At 43.8% G+C, this 15,158-nt stretch overlaps 1 protein-coding gene across 1 annotated transcript; it reads right to left on the bottom strand.

Annotated features, from left to right (window-relative positions):
- Positions 1–894: 894 nt before the first annotated feature.
- LOC128418404 (phospholipase A2 inhibitor gamma subunit B-like) lies at positions 895–12,430 on the bottom strand. The gene is made up of 6 exons (XM_053398045.1): positions 12,352–12,430; positions 8,122–8,226; positions 6,977–7,096; positions 4,580–4,735; positions 3,221–3,355; positions 895–1,106 (listed from the first exon to the last, which is right to left on the bottom strand). The coding sequence occupies exons 2-6, from the start codon at positions 8,168–8,170 to the stop codon at positions 958–960; spliced, it is 609 nt and encodes a 202-aa protein (XP_053254020.1). The 5' UTR covers positions 8,171–8,226; positions 12,352–12,430; the 3' UTR covers positions 895–957.
- Positions 12,431–15,158: the final 2,728 nt, after the last annotated feature.

The raw sequence follows: 15,158 nt of genomic DNA, 5'->3' as shown, positions 1-15,158 counted from the left end.
ACTAAGGCAGAATAGAGTGGTACTATTACTTCCCTTGATCTGGGCACTATACTTCTGTTGACATGGTGAGCATTGTGCTATAAGGCTATACATGCAATACAGTGGTACCTCGGGTTAAGAATTTAATTCGTTCTGGAGGTCCGTTCTTAACCTGAAACTGTTCTTAACCTGAAGCACCACTTTAGCTAATGGGGCCTCCCGTGGCCACCGCGCCACTGCTGCACGATTTCTGTTCTCATCCTGAAGCAAAGTTCTTAACCTGAGGTACTATTTCTGGGTTAGTGGAGTCTGTAACCTGAAGCGTCTGTTACCTGAGGTACCACTGTATACTTTAACTAGACAATAGCTAGTGCAATGGGTCAGCACACCTGGCTGTTAACCAGAAGGTTGATTATTTGTGCCCACCTAGGGATGGCTGTGGGCATAGCAAGGGGTTGGGCTGGATGGCCCTCAAGGTCCCTTCCAACTCTATGATTCCATGACTCTGTTTAACAGTGAGACTAGATGTGCAAAGGCTCACCTGGGAGTAAGCCCCACTGATTCAGCGGGACACCTCTGAGCAGAAACAGTTAGGTTTTCAGCAGATGGGGGCTTTGCCCCATCCCCATACATCCCCTGAGGCACTGAAGCCCCTCCTCATTCCTGTGATTGTAATCTGTTTCAACTGCTTTAATTTCGATTTTCACATTGTTGTCATCCACCCTGCTGGCGAAGGGTGCGTAATAAATATGATGATGATGATGAGGAGGAGGCACACTTGCCTTACAAAATGAAAGCATGCTGACATTGTGTAAACACCTGCCGTTGGAGGAAAAATCCAACACAGATCAGAATGTGTTGCTTTTAAATGTGGATCGTGAAAGCAACCAAACAGGAGAAAGACCTTTCTTCCCTTGGTGCTGTGTTGCCACACTGGGTTCCTTACAGGAGAATCTTCACCCTGTTGTCTCATAGGGATCACGCTGAGGGAACAGCCCTGCTGGCTGGCTGACATTCAGCTTTTGCAAGAGAAACACCAATATTGGCCAAGTTCACCTTGCCACTTTGTATTGCAGTACAGAAAGACTCAGTAGTACAGCCCTTCAGAGTGGTGCTCATAGACTGTCCTAAAGAGGAAAAAACAAAGATCAGGGTAGAAATAGCTCTTCAGTCATTTCTGCTCAAACAAGCTCATTCATCCCAGTTTATAGCCCCCTTTTCCATTGCCGCGCTCACAGAGGTGAAGAAAATCAAAATACATTGAAATGATGCCAAAGTGCTCAGCTATTTCCTTGAACAACAAATGCCTAAAACAAACAAAAAGAAGGAGGGAAACACCTGACTAAAAAAGCATACATGTAAAATGAAAACATTAAGGGGAAACTTAAATAAACTTAATAATCAGTCTGCATATGCAAAAAATTTAAATAGCTGTGCTGTCCATAAATAAGCTAACATATTTTTCTACATAAAAAAGGACTTGAACCTTGCAATAAAAGAAGTTAGGAAGACACAGCAACCCAGAAAACTTAATGTCAGATGCAAAAATACTGTATTTCACTTACTAAACGGGATAAAACAGAACATATGTCAAATAATATTTCAATAACATGTAAAGAGCCATGCAATTATTTGGATACAGATAAACCCTCTGTACAGTTGCACTCATGGTTCTCCAATGCATTCTTTAAATAGCTAAAATGCCAGGATGGGGTGTTCTTAATGTTCTGATTTTCTGGATAGCTGGAATGCCAGTGCCAAATATGTTTTGGCTCATTTGCCTTCTTCAGCGGCCCCTTTTGTTATGCAGCATCCTTTATGCAGGAGTCCAGCCAAAATATATCCAAATCTCACTTGAGTAAAGGTTAAAAGCCAATTTCCCCAGCTGGGAAGGGTCTGCAAAAATTTGCAACCATCTGTGTAAAATGCTAAGACTCAACACTCAGGACAGGTTCCTTGCTAGAACAGGTTCTCCATCTGTTGCTGTTGCCTCTGCATAAGCAGCAGCATGAGGAGGGCTTCACACCTGGCAATGCCTTCTTTATCGAAGCAAGAAGGTAGGTCCTTGCAGAGTGAGGTATGGTGGCCCCCAAGTCTGCCTGTCCTGCTGCTGCTTCGCCACTGTGGTAGCCATTGCTGTTTAAACTTTATAAGCAGCAAATGGCTGATTGTTAATGTTCAAGAGCTTACTGCTGTTAAACTTTAAACCATATTTGCTGTGTGAAAGGGGTAACAGCAGGGGTGCTCTCGAGGTCACCTCGTCCACAGTGCCTCGTTCTCAGGAAGGACCCTGAAATATACTCAGAGTCGCAAAGTGATTTCATGCTCTTTATTCAGCTCATAGTGGTGAGGAGGAATGAATGAATGTCCCCTCAAAGTATCTGCTTTATATACATTATTTACACAATGGGCTGCACATGATTGGCTAATTCCGGAATTCTACTGTAAGCCAATCAGGTTGTGGATTCACTTCTATCTGGGGCATGATTGGGTGGTTCCTGCCAACCAATCATAGTGCTGCATTGTTCTAGGACCAATCAGACTGCTGCATTCTGAATCCTATTGTTCTAGGACCAATCAGACTGCTGCTTTTTGGATCCCATTCAACTCAGTACATAACAGACCCCGCCTCAGAATGAGGCATGGATGACTCAGTACCATCAGCCAACCTGGGACTCAGCTAAACAGCCGCAAATAAAACGTTTTAAGTGCATTAGAGTCATACCTCGTGTTGCATCCGCTTCATGTTGCGTCCTGCGGCAACCCGGAAGCACTGGAATGGGTTACTTCCAGGTTTCGCTGTTCGTGCATGCGCAGAAGCGCCAAATCGCGCCATGCACCTGTGCAGACGCGGTACTTCAAGTTGCGGGCTTTTCATGTTACGAACGGGCCTCCGGAACGGATCCCTTCCGTAACACAAGTTACCACTGTATACAATGTGTCACCAGATGGCGATGGTGAGCCTTATGGCAAATTCAATGCATTTTTTAAAACAATTTTTTAAAAAGCATTTTCAGAACGGTTTTTTATATGTGTATATATTCCACCCTGGAAAGGGTGCTCATGGCAACTTTGCAGCAACCCTAGGGTGCTAGGCAGTGGTCGCTGGGAGAGGGGGTGCAAATCTGCTGCCCTTCCCAATCTGGTGAGTGGGGTAATAGTCCCAGGGTGGCCACCAGGTGGGTTCACAGTCCCAAAGAGGAGAGAACTCATAAGCAATGTTTCATATTAAATCAATTACCTGCCATGAGTTGCGTGACCACCTCAAAGCAGTAGTCCTCAGAGCCAGTACAATCTACCATCTCCGGGTTGCAGCTTGCCAAAGAAAAGCAGGCAGGGCATTGTTTTCCATTGGTCGTGGTGTTGACTGGTGGCACTGGGAAGCAAAGGGAGACCAGCAGTTTAAGTGTGGCATGGGTGGCAAGAGACTGCACTGGGATTCAGGAAGTCCTGGGTTCAGCTTTTGATGCTGCCATAAAATTCTTGGCCAGAGGGCAAGGTATTCTCAACTTCAAGTCTCTCTCCCCCCCCCCCATTCCAGGGGGTGGGGAATTGGACCTGGCTGGTGGGACAGTGCCAGGCTTTGGGGAATCGGCTTCCTCCCCGGTGGCAGTAAATAAGAAGATCCAATGATAGAAACGTCTTACCAGTAAGATGTTTTAATAACCACAGAAAAGAACATGTCTCTCTAGAAATAGTGGTGCTCCCAATTAAGGTTCACTTCCCCCCTCCGTCCCTGTTAATCTACGTCACTCCTACGTCTTGTAATCTGAGCTTGTACCCTCTGCGCTTTCTGTTCTGATATTTTTCTGAGCTCTTTTCAACCTTGGGGAGGGCTTCTTCTTCTAGCTGTTCCCCATCCAGTATTTCCCAGCTTCTGCCTTCTGAACTATGCCCCTCTGCAAACCACTGTTCCAAATCTACGCTGTCCTCCTGTTCCTAGGAAGATTCAGGATCGGGAGAGGGGGTGGCTCCCACCATTCCTCCTCAGCATGGTCCCTGACAGACAGGATGCTTACTTTCCCCTTGCACACCCCTTGACCCTCACCCCGTTGGCGCCCCTGCTTGAAAGCCACTGACAGTCAGTCTAATAATACTGAGCTAGATGGCATTCAAGATGAGCCATGCCCACTTTGGTTCTACTCGTTCAAGCAGGGGTGACTGTTAGAGCAAGCATCCCTAGAGCATCTGCTTTGCATGCAGAAGGTCCCATGTTGAATCTCTGGCATCTCCAGGTAGGGCTGGGAGATACTCCTTGTCTGAAACCATTGAGAGCCACAACCAGTCAGTATAGACAGTGTCAAGCTTGATGGACCAATGGTTTGATGTAAGGCAGTTTCCCATGTCAAATGTTTACAGCATTCCCAATTTCACCCATTGACCCACCTGTCATGCAGATATTTCAGACTCCTAAAGTTGGCAGTGGCTGACCAGCCTTCCTGGGTACTATTTGTTATTTGAGGTTTGGATGTTTAGCCATTGCTATTAGAGCTCTCACCCCAGACTGCATCCTTCTATTTTATGTCACAAACAACATGATGTAGCCCTGCTAGCACTGAGTTAGAAGAAGTCAGGAGAAAAACAGCAGTCCTGTACTTACACTGAGGAGAGGCTGTGATACAGACATCTCCTGTGCAACAGTCGCCATTTGCCTGCATGACCCTATCCTTGCCAAAATGCATATGAACTGGTGCCAAAAGATTACAGATGTCGGAAGACTGACAGGTTTTCACTGAGCTCAGAATGCTTTGTCCATCTGAGGATGAGGAAGAAACACAAGCACCTTATTAGAGATGTTCACCTGCCCAGTTCTTCCTAGCAGCTCCCTTTGTAAGTCAAGAAGGCTATGCCAACACTGGCCATCTAGTTTTTAAGAGTCCTGATTGAGTCACTAGCCTGGGATTCTCTGGTTCTGCTCATGGTCCTCTAGCTCATGTTGGGCTCTCTGCAAGCCACCCCCTTCTCTTACCAAGGTCACATTTTTTAAAATTACTACTACCCCACCCATCTTACTGGATTGCCCCAGCCATTCTGGGCAGCTTCCAACATATTGTATATAACAACATAATGAAAAATTAAACATTAAAAATACTTCCCTATTCAGGACTGCCTTCAGGTGTCTTCTAAAGGTTATATAGTTACTTATCCCTTTAACTTGGGGCCCTCATAGCTCCATACCCCTAATATTTGTCTGATGAAAATAAGGATGTCCTACCATACCCTCCAACATTTCTCCAATGAAAAGAGGGGTGTCCTAATCTAAGGAAAAGTGGGACATTCTGGGATCAAATCAGAAACTGGGACTTCTGTAAATCCAGGACTATCCCTGGAGAACTGGAACACTTGGAGGATCTCTGATGCTGCCTAGTAATTATCTTTTTATAAATATAAATAGATATGTATATGAGTTCTTTGTGGTGTAAATGAGCATTGTTGTCTTGGAAGATGTTTAGTAGGGCCAACTCTAGGGTGATGTCTATTACTTGCTTAGTTATTTTACATATTTCTTGTACGGCTGTTGTCCAGAATAGTTGAATTTTGGGACACTCCCACCACATGTGGAGCTATGTGCCTGTGGAGGTGCACCCTCTCCAGCATTTTGGTGAGGTTCCTGGGTGTATTAGCGCTAGTTTCCTTGGTGTTAGGTACCACCTGTAGGTGAGTTTCAGTGTGAGTTCTTTTCTTTTCGTTGATATGGATTTAAAGGGGGGTTTAGACCACATTCTGGTCCATTGAGTGGGGTTAATCTCATAGCCTATGTCATTCTCCCATTGTTTTTTGATTGCGTCTAGGGGGTTTGTGGGATTTTGGAGTAGTATTTTGTATATTGCGGATACCGTCCGAAACACCATAACCAGACACTGGAGAGACCCGTCAGGAGTAAGCATGGACCAATGGTACCAAATAGTATGGGAAACAGCCCTACTAGAAAAATTAACTAATAAACTGAAACTGACACGGGGACAAACAGAAGAAGACGCCTTCACCCTGGTATGGCTCCCCTTTATCACATACACAGCCCAACAGGACAATGACAATAATCCACCAACAGCATACAAATCAATATGGCTAACCTGATCCAAAACACCCACCCACTTCACTCACACACGAAAACAAAGATCACCACAGGCAATCACAAGCAAACAATCACACCCTAGGCCAACCCCAACCTCTCTCACCACCAAAGGAACACAAGTGAACAACACAAGCAACGCTGACACCAAACTCTACATACATTAAACATAATAGAAACACCGCCACCCGACCCCACCCCCATCCATCTTCCCTCTCTCCACCCCCCCTTTCTTTTTTCTTTCTTTTTTCTTCTCCCCCTAATGCCTCAACAAATGAAACGGATTTGTAAAAATGTTACATGGAAGAAGAAAAAAAAATACGAGGCACTACACTTCTGTAAAACAAGAAAATCCTTAATAAAAAATATTTTTAAAAAATAGATATGTATATTGCATAGCCATGTATTTGGACTTTTAAAACGCAAATCACCTGAAACTGTGCTCATTGTATTTTTATGTACTTTTGCTTATTTCTTTGAAAGGAATTCTTTATTTCTTCAAGATCTGCGGGCACTAAGTGATCTCTAGATGGACCAAATAAAAATAACAACAGTAACAAGAACAAAAGAAAAGCTTTAAAATTAGCGGCAGTGGAGAAAACCATCATTAAGACAGTGTTCCAGCCAACTACCAGAATGTGGACTGAAACAAGAAAGCTCTCAAGGCCTTCCTAAAGACTGGAAAAAAAATTATCACATGTATTTCCTTGGGGAGGATATTCTAGAGATGTGGGTCCTCCACAAAGAAAGGCCCTGTCCCTGGCACTCACCAACCTATCAGTTCCAGCAGGTGGACCTTGGAACAGGGGTATAAGGCACCTTCAGCTCACTATAAGGCATCTTCAGCTCTTAAGTCCATGTAGCTTGCATAGGACCTGTGGCCAATTCACTGTCAGGGCTTGGCTTATGATCTCTCTCACCCACCTACTGAGGTTTTGCTCACACCAACAACACAAGTATCTTGGCCAGCATCACAAGTCTTCTTCTGGCACTCAATATTGTCGGTGTTGAAGACCATGCAAGTTTCACAGTCCAGTGAGGCACCTGGATGCGGGAAGCAAACAAAGCAAGCTAAAGTATATGGGACAGATAGAATTCTAAATGCAATAAAAGGGCAAAACCCACCCACTGGTAGCTAAAGTGATGTCCCTCTAAACCACCTGTGGCTGTTTCTAGACATCAGGAGCCTGTGCCTAGAAAGAAGACTCTGTAGAAAAATCTGCTACACACAGAGAGACAGACAACTCCAATTCTGTGATCAATAGCAGCTATGCAAACTGAGCAAATGTGTACAATTTCTTTTCCATTTTGCATTCTGTAATCCAGGTACGTCCAACAGGCAGATCGTGATCTACCGGTAGATCACTGGCCACCTGTGGTAGATCACTGGTAGATCACCGGCTCCCCCAAAGAAGCTCAACAACTTTGGCTCCCCTAAGAAAAGCTCAACATTTTTGCCCTGCACCCCCCAAGAAGGGGATTTCCTCCCTAAAAAAGCTCAACAACTTCGACTTGAACCCCCCAAAAGGGGGTAGATCACTGTCAGTCTCTAACTCTGTGAGTAGATCACAGTCTCTTGGGAGTTGGCCACCCCTGGTGTAATCATTTTGCACAATTTATTCTGGTTTAGCTAGCCATGGAGAAGATCGACAAACAATGCAATGCACTGAATCCCAGTGGTGCCCGGTGGAAATCTGACCGAAGTCATTTGGAAGCTTCTAAGCTTCAGTAGACATTATCTAAACACATTCAAGGGATTCCAGCTGGTCCCTTCCCCCAGGGAACTTTTGCAAACTGCAACTATCACCAGATAGTTCATACAGGCGAAAGCAGATCACTTGATGCCATTGTGATATCAGGTGATAGGCAAGTGGGGAGCCCTGTCTGACTTGGCCCATGTGGTGGAGGTAAGGATCCAGCCAACCAGTCATATCCAGTTCCCCACCCGTCTTGTAAAGCTATTCTGGATATTCACACCAATGAGGTGGCATCAAATGACATCTAGCTTGGCCCCCATTGATCCTAATGGAACAATTCCCTTTCCTATGGGACATTGAAACATTCCTTACCTATAGTAAGAAGCAGAGTGAAGAAGAAGAGTTCCAGGAGAGCTTTCATGGTGACAGGAAATACACGGTGCAAGAGTGGTTGCACAAAATATTTATCCGTGTTGCCTGAGGTAGCCGCAAAACCATTCAGAGCAATAAATTAGAAGAGCAAGCTTGTCATCATGAGCACAATCCAAAACATGACCAAACAGTTATATTGCCCATCTGGGAAAGCAGTGACTGTTAGTTGCCATATTAGAATCCCATATGGCTATTGTGAATTCATATTTGGGGCAAGATTTTAGCTCCAAGCTCAGTTAGAAAATCATTTCTAGTAACAGAACCAACACTAGATTAACAAAGGAGGCATGTCATAGCATTTGTCTCATCATTAGATGCAAAAGACATGTTGTGAATTCAGAGTTTGGTTTTGTTCAAAAGGGTTCAAAATCACTACATCAACTCTTGCTTTATGTCAGATTACTGCAGCGTGAAAACCTCCAGTGGAGTATTATTTACTTACTTATTTACAGTGGTACCTCGGGTTAAGAACTTAATTCATTCCGGAGTTCCGTTCTTAACCTGAAACTGTTCTTAACCTGAAGCACCACTTTAGCTAATGGGGCCTCCTGCTGCTGCTGTGTCGCCGCTGCACATTTTCTGTTCTCATCCTGAAGCAAAGTTCTTAACCCGAGGTACTATTTCTGGGTTAGCAGAGTCTGTAATCTGAAGTGTCTGTAACTTGAAGCATCTGTAACCTGAGGTACCACTGTATTAATTTTTTTTTAAAAAAATTATATATTGCTGTATCATGAATATATATCACAGCAGTTTACAATGATATAGAAACATAAAATCATAAAAAGTTTATGATAAAAAGTTAACAGATTAAAGACAAACATTAATTTGTTGGGGGGGGAGAGTTGCCCATATGCCAATCTCCAGGTAGGGCTAGGGCTACCCCCCTTCTGAAACCCCCAAGACCTGCTGTCGATCAATTAGAGCAGGGGTAAGCAACCTCTGTCCTGTTGGTCTGATTCTGTCAAGCCTTCCAACCCTCACCTATGATGCTATTTAGACCAAGCCATGTCTACCGGTACTTGCCAAGACATCTTATATGAGACAAGGCTGGCGCAAAAGTGGTTTGCAGGCACTGCTGATCAGTGGTATCTTCCAAGCACAGTACTTTGAAGCACCAATGATCAGCAGATCACCAAGGCTCGCATAGGCTGTTCCTATGCCTGTATGACCACATCCAATTCTCTAAACTCAGTGTAGACAATGCTAGATGGGCTAAGAGTCTCTCATTTTATTATTTGACAGCTCTGTATATTTCAGTGGAGCCAAAAGCCTGCCAGAGTTCAGGGACATGGAAGAAGGACAACAGGGACCTCTCAAGGTGGAGCATGTGAAGATCTGCAGTGAATGATTAGCCAAAGTAAACTTTCTGGAAGTGTTTGAATGAACACGGAACTCATTTAACTCACTGTGACACATTTTATAATAATAATAATAATAATATATATATATATATATATATATATATATATATATATATATATACCCCACCCTCCCCGGCCAGGGCCGGGCTCAGGGCGGCTAACACCACATATGAATTACAACAAAATGTAATAGAAAGAAAGAAAACAACAACAAACAGTTCATTAAAATATGGCTTAAAATACCACTTAAAATACAGCTTAAAATGCAGCCTCATTTTAGTAGTAGCCCATAAATCAAGACCATAAAGGGAGGAAACATCAGATATTCACCCGAGCCAGCTCTCCTACATGGGCCAACAAAAATGCCAAGGGAAAATTTATACACCAAATCCCATATAAGGGGTCAGAGTGAGTCTAAGCCAAAGGCCAGGCAGAACAGCTCCATCTTGCCGGCCCTGCAGAAAGATGTCAAATCCCGCAGGGCCCTGGTCTCTTGTGACAGAGTGTTCCAGCACATCGGGGCCAGTGCTGAAAAGGCCCTGGCCCTAGTTGAAACCAATCTAACCTCCTTGAGGCTTAGGACCTCCAAAGTGTTGTTATTTATGGACCTTAAGGTCCTCTACGGGGCATACCAGGAGAGGCGGTCCCGTAGGTACGAGGGTCCTAGGCACACAATGCACATGCATTTCTGCTTTACATTAAACCCTGGTGAAACACAAGAGAATTCCAACTAGTTTGCAGTTGCATATCCTGTAATTGGACAAATTTTGATAAGAGCGTCCTCTGATAAATTCCTGAAGTTGAACAATGCAGGAATCATAGTGGCAGGTTGGAGGGTGGAATTTGTTTGTCGTGCACCAGATTCCTTCCTGCTTTCTATTCATCATCTCACAATGAAGTAGAATTTTCCAGATAGCCCCCTGCTACTTTGAAGTTGGTCAAGTAATAATAATCTTACAGGGGACTCTGTAACACGAAACACTATGTTCCTATCTACCCCCAATTCCTAATTGGACTGCTCCTCCTCAGTGCTCCAACAAGCCTAGAACACATGCTTTTTAGTGCTGTTCACGTCTTTCCAGGGAGGTGTGTTTCCCCCCTCCTCCTCACCTTAACTTTCCTCTGCCCAGATCCAGACCAGAACCTCATGTTACAAAAGTTGGCAAGTTTTCCTGGCACTCAACCAGGGTCTGTGGGTCTTGCCTAATATATGGATTTTTCTGCATGCATGTTCTTCAAATGTAATGCATGTTTGAATGGCCATTTCACTAATATATTGATTTCCAAGCACATTTTCCCTTAACGTTATTCGACTTGAGAACTGCACTGCAAAATTCAGATGAGGTGCAGATTTTGAAGGGTGGCTGTACAGTGGTACCTCGGGTTACAGACGGTTCAGATTACAGACTCCGCTAACCCAGAAATAGTACCTCAGGTTAAGAACTTTGCTTCAGGATGAGAACAGAAATTGAGTGGTGGCGGTGCGGCGGCAGCGGGAGGGCTCATTAGCTAAAGTGGTACCTCAGGTTAAGAACAGTTTCAGGTTAGGAATGGACCTCCAGAATGAATTAAATTCTTAACCCGAGGTCCACTGTATATCAGTTCAGAAAGTGTGGGTTTGATAGGTTCAGCTGCAAATGCAAATGGGTCAAATTTCTCACCCATCCCTACCTGAAGGCTTTGTACTGTGAAAAGTAGCATGTACTCTGCATCAGGGATTTAAGGCTAGCATGCAGTTGACACTTCAACCCAAGGAGTGTAGAGATATTGATAGCACAATGGTATGAATTAGGCTTGCCATACGTCAGGAAAGTTCCTGACATGTCCTGACTTTTGGGTGTAAAAATGGCATCAGGGGGAACTGTGCCGAATTGGCAAAATGTCAGCAGAAACAGCTCCAAAATCTTTCTTAATTATGGGGGGCCGGGCTCAACAACTTTGCAGGTGTCAGGAAATATTACAACCCTAGTATAAATGAGTTTTCTCACTGTGATCCCTCCCCCAAGCTCTTTCATAATTGGAACAAGTCAAAAGCATAGTACAAATGACAAACTGCAGAACTTCCCAGTTTGCCAGGGTATAGGGGCAACAATGCTACAATAAAATTGACATGTGCCCTTTATTGCCCTATGTTTAAAATGCTTAAAATAATGTGCTTAAATTAACTTGTGCCCAAACCAAATCAGGCTGTTTCAGACGATCCAGCTTTGGGTCATGTCGGGACAAGACAGTCCCAGATCAGGTTACCCAGGGCTGTCAAGGTGGCACAGATTTCCTTAACCAGCATGTTCCTCATAGGGAAGGCATTGAAGAAACCAACTCCTACAGGATTGAACCCTCCTACTCTTGGAGGCATAGTTTCTCCTCCTTTCCCTGCCCCCATCCCAACCATATGTTTAATTGGGATTTTTTAATATATTAAAAAACCCTTCAACATTAGCCCAATTCCCAGATTAATTCAGGGATAGTTCCAGGGTGGGCCAAGTGTTCCTAAAGATTCCCCAAAGTATTTAATTTCTTTTTCTCCCCTACAGTAAGATTTCAAAAAGGCATCAGAAAGGGCTTTTAAAAGGCCCCAGTGAGATCTGGAATCCTATACTAATCAGCCCTAAGATGACATACACAGAATGCTTTTCCATTGCTTTCTTCACCATTTTAAAAATCATTGGTTTGGCTCCATCATACTTCAAACATATATCTCCATAGTCTAATAATCGAACAACTTTGTAAATATTAACTAACATATCCCACCATAGCAAAAAACCTTACTAGACTGGTAGATCAAGCCAGTTAGTAGGCAACTTCTTACCAGAGCCTAAAGCTGTGTGTGGATGGTCTCTGATGGTAGGAGAGCCGGAGGATTAAAAAGATGCGAGAGGGAGAGTTCCTGCACAGACTAACATGGAACCTTTTATAGGACGTTTATCCTAGGATCCCTACCAGTCATGTGTTGACATTTTCCTATACCAGCTTGCACTGTTACAAAACCACCCTTACACTCCTTGACCTTAGTTTTTACTCTATAAACTTGTTGACTATTCTAAATCATTGAACTATGAAAAACACATTTATTTAATTTTTGGAATACGTTTCATAATATGCCTGACACACTAAAGTTTTCCTTTTCAATCAAACCTGTGGGCAACTCTATCAAGAGGCTTTCCTTTACTGCATGTGTGAAGAACCATTGGCTCCCCAGTTGCTGCTGAACTACAACTTGCAGGGGCCGATGGGAGTTGCAGTTCAAGAACATCTGTAGGGTCAAAGTTTCCCCACAATTGATTTACAGAGCTTTTCTTTTTCCTTTCAAAAATGCCAAAACCCACAATTTGCCAAAGATCCAGGACAAAGCGCCACATTTCAGAAATTGTCCCTTGAAGTCAATCCCAATAATGTCTGGATGTATGGCAGCTCTCGCATAATTCTAGGGTTTTCTCAGCACTGTGAAACAACTAAGTAAAGAAACAGGGACTCCCAGAGGGTCTAGGGCTAGGGTGGGGAACCTCAGGTCCGTGGGGCCAAATGTGGCCCCATAAGGCCTTCCAGTCTGGTCCTCAGAAATCTCCCCAAGCCATAACATGGGTGGACTTTGGTAATCTTTTGCATACTGCTCTCTCATCCTGATTTAAGCGGGACATCCTGGAATTACAGAAGCCACCTCAGCTTCTGATTGGATCCCAGAATTTCCATTTTTTGGTCTGGCACTCTGATGCGAGTCCATTGGCTTGCACCAGAGCACTGGACCAAAAGTCACTCATTTCTTAGTCTTGCACTCTCGTGGGAATCAGCTGGCTCCCATAAGAGCTCAGGATCCCCAAAAAACCAAGCATTCCGATTTTGATCAGTGGGATGGTGGAAGGTATGCTTTTGTAATATGGCGCTCTGTGTGAAGCCAACATTTGGTGCCCCCAAATGCATCTTCTCAGTTATGGATCTTCTCAATTTTGGGCCCACTCCACTCAGCACAGTGTGTAGAGGAACTGCCTACATCGCCCCAAATCACATTGGCCATACTCTCATTGGCCCAACTTCACCTCTTCCCAGGCTAGAGGACAGAGTGTAGGATAATACGTAGAAACTAGCCTACTGTAGGAAGATAAAATCCACATCCATTGCTTTGACCACTTTTATCTCTGGCTACACCCACAAACTGGCATTTGCCAGAAGATTGCCCAGAAGAAAATAAGACCCTGGGACTGGAAAAGTTTTTGCATGCCTGATCTAGGGTCTCATAGGGAGGGATTTTTGAGCGGAATGGTGATTCTGAGAAAAGATTAGAACTAAGAGTGGCCATTTCCCTATTCTGAGTCTTCTCAACTAATGCTTGTAATTGCCATGCCAATCTGGATAAAGCCTGAAAGAGCACACACGGATCTAGTAAAAAGGTAGTGTGGGTAGCAGTTTTTATTAGGGCAAGTAAAATCTAGTTCTCAGCAAGGTCTATATCTGGTCTGAGTACCATCCCAGATTGAAGGAGGAAGCTCACATACTGTTACTCTGTTTTTCTAGGCAGCATAGGGTGCAGGCAGAGAGTTCAAGCTGCAGGGAACAAACACATTAAAATGTTCAAACATGAATTCAACATTTTTTTATTGGGGTGAAAAATCAAATCCATTTCCTGCCTAGAAAATTAGTGCAAACAGTACGACTGCATTTAATATCCATCAGAAACAACTTGTTCCAATGGGAGTGTACGTGGTGGGTACTTTTTAAGAGGTCCAGGAGTAATAGAATCATAGAACTGTATAGCTGGGAGGGACCCCAGGGGTCATTTAGTCCAACCCCCTACAATGCAGGAATCATAGCGAAAGAATCCCTGACAGATGGCCATCCAGCCTCTGTTTATAAACCTCAACAAAGAAGACAACATAACAAGACTACAGGAAGTGTCTGGATTAATAATAATAATAATAATAATAATAATAATAATAATAATAATGTTATGTATTGAAGTTCTCACCCTGGCCACCAGGGGGTATTGTGTATATAGTTTTCTCTCAGGGCCAAGTAAGTTAATTTAGGCAGGAAACCCTGGGCTGCTGTTGTTACAATGTTGACAGCCAGCGGCCTATAAAGGCAGGCCGGCTGAGCTGTTCAGTTCAGTTCAGTTCCAGCTTACTTACATAGAACTACTTGGAGAAATCTCTGTGTTGTCTGCTATGTCCACCCACTACTTAATTAAACAACAACAACAACAACAACAACAACAACAACAACAACACCACTGTCCCACTCATCTGGCTGGGTTGCCCCAGCCACTCTAAGCAGCTTCCAACACATATAAAAACATCATAAAGCATAAAGTATTAACATCTTCCTGATATAGGGTTGCTTGTAACAACAAATTGATTTTACTTCAGATAAATCCCCAAACCCATGTTTTAGGATATAAAGACAGGATATAAAGAAATGTAGCAACAACATCATCATTTTCTGGCTCTGGCGCTGGTCGTTATCAGCCCTGGTCATTGCTGGAGTGCGGCCCCTGACAGATTATTCCTGAGGGAATATGGCCCTCAATGAGAGGCAGGGAAGGTTTCCATCCCTTATTTTGACAGTTGTGGAGGAAGAGGGAATTCCAACAGTCATGTGACTGCCTAACCATCTCTCCCGCAA

This window comes from Podarcis raffonei, chromosome 8 (assembly GCF_027172205.1).
Source record: "Podarcis raffonei isolate rPodRaf1 chromosome 8, rPodRaf1.pri, whole genome shotgun sequence".
NCBI classification, from domain to species: domain Eukaryota; kingdom Metazoa; phylum Chordata; class Lepidosauria; order Squamata; family Lacertidae; genus Podarcis; species Podarcis raffonei.
The sequence above is the reverse complement of the archived record's forward strand: the minus strand, read 5'-3'. Positions and strand labels throughout refer to the sequence as shown.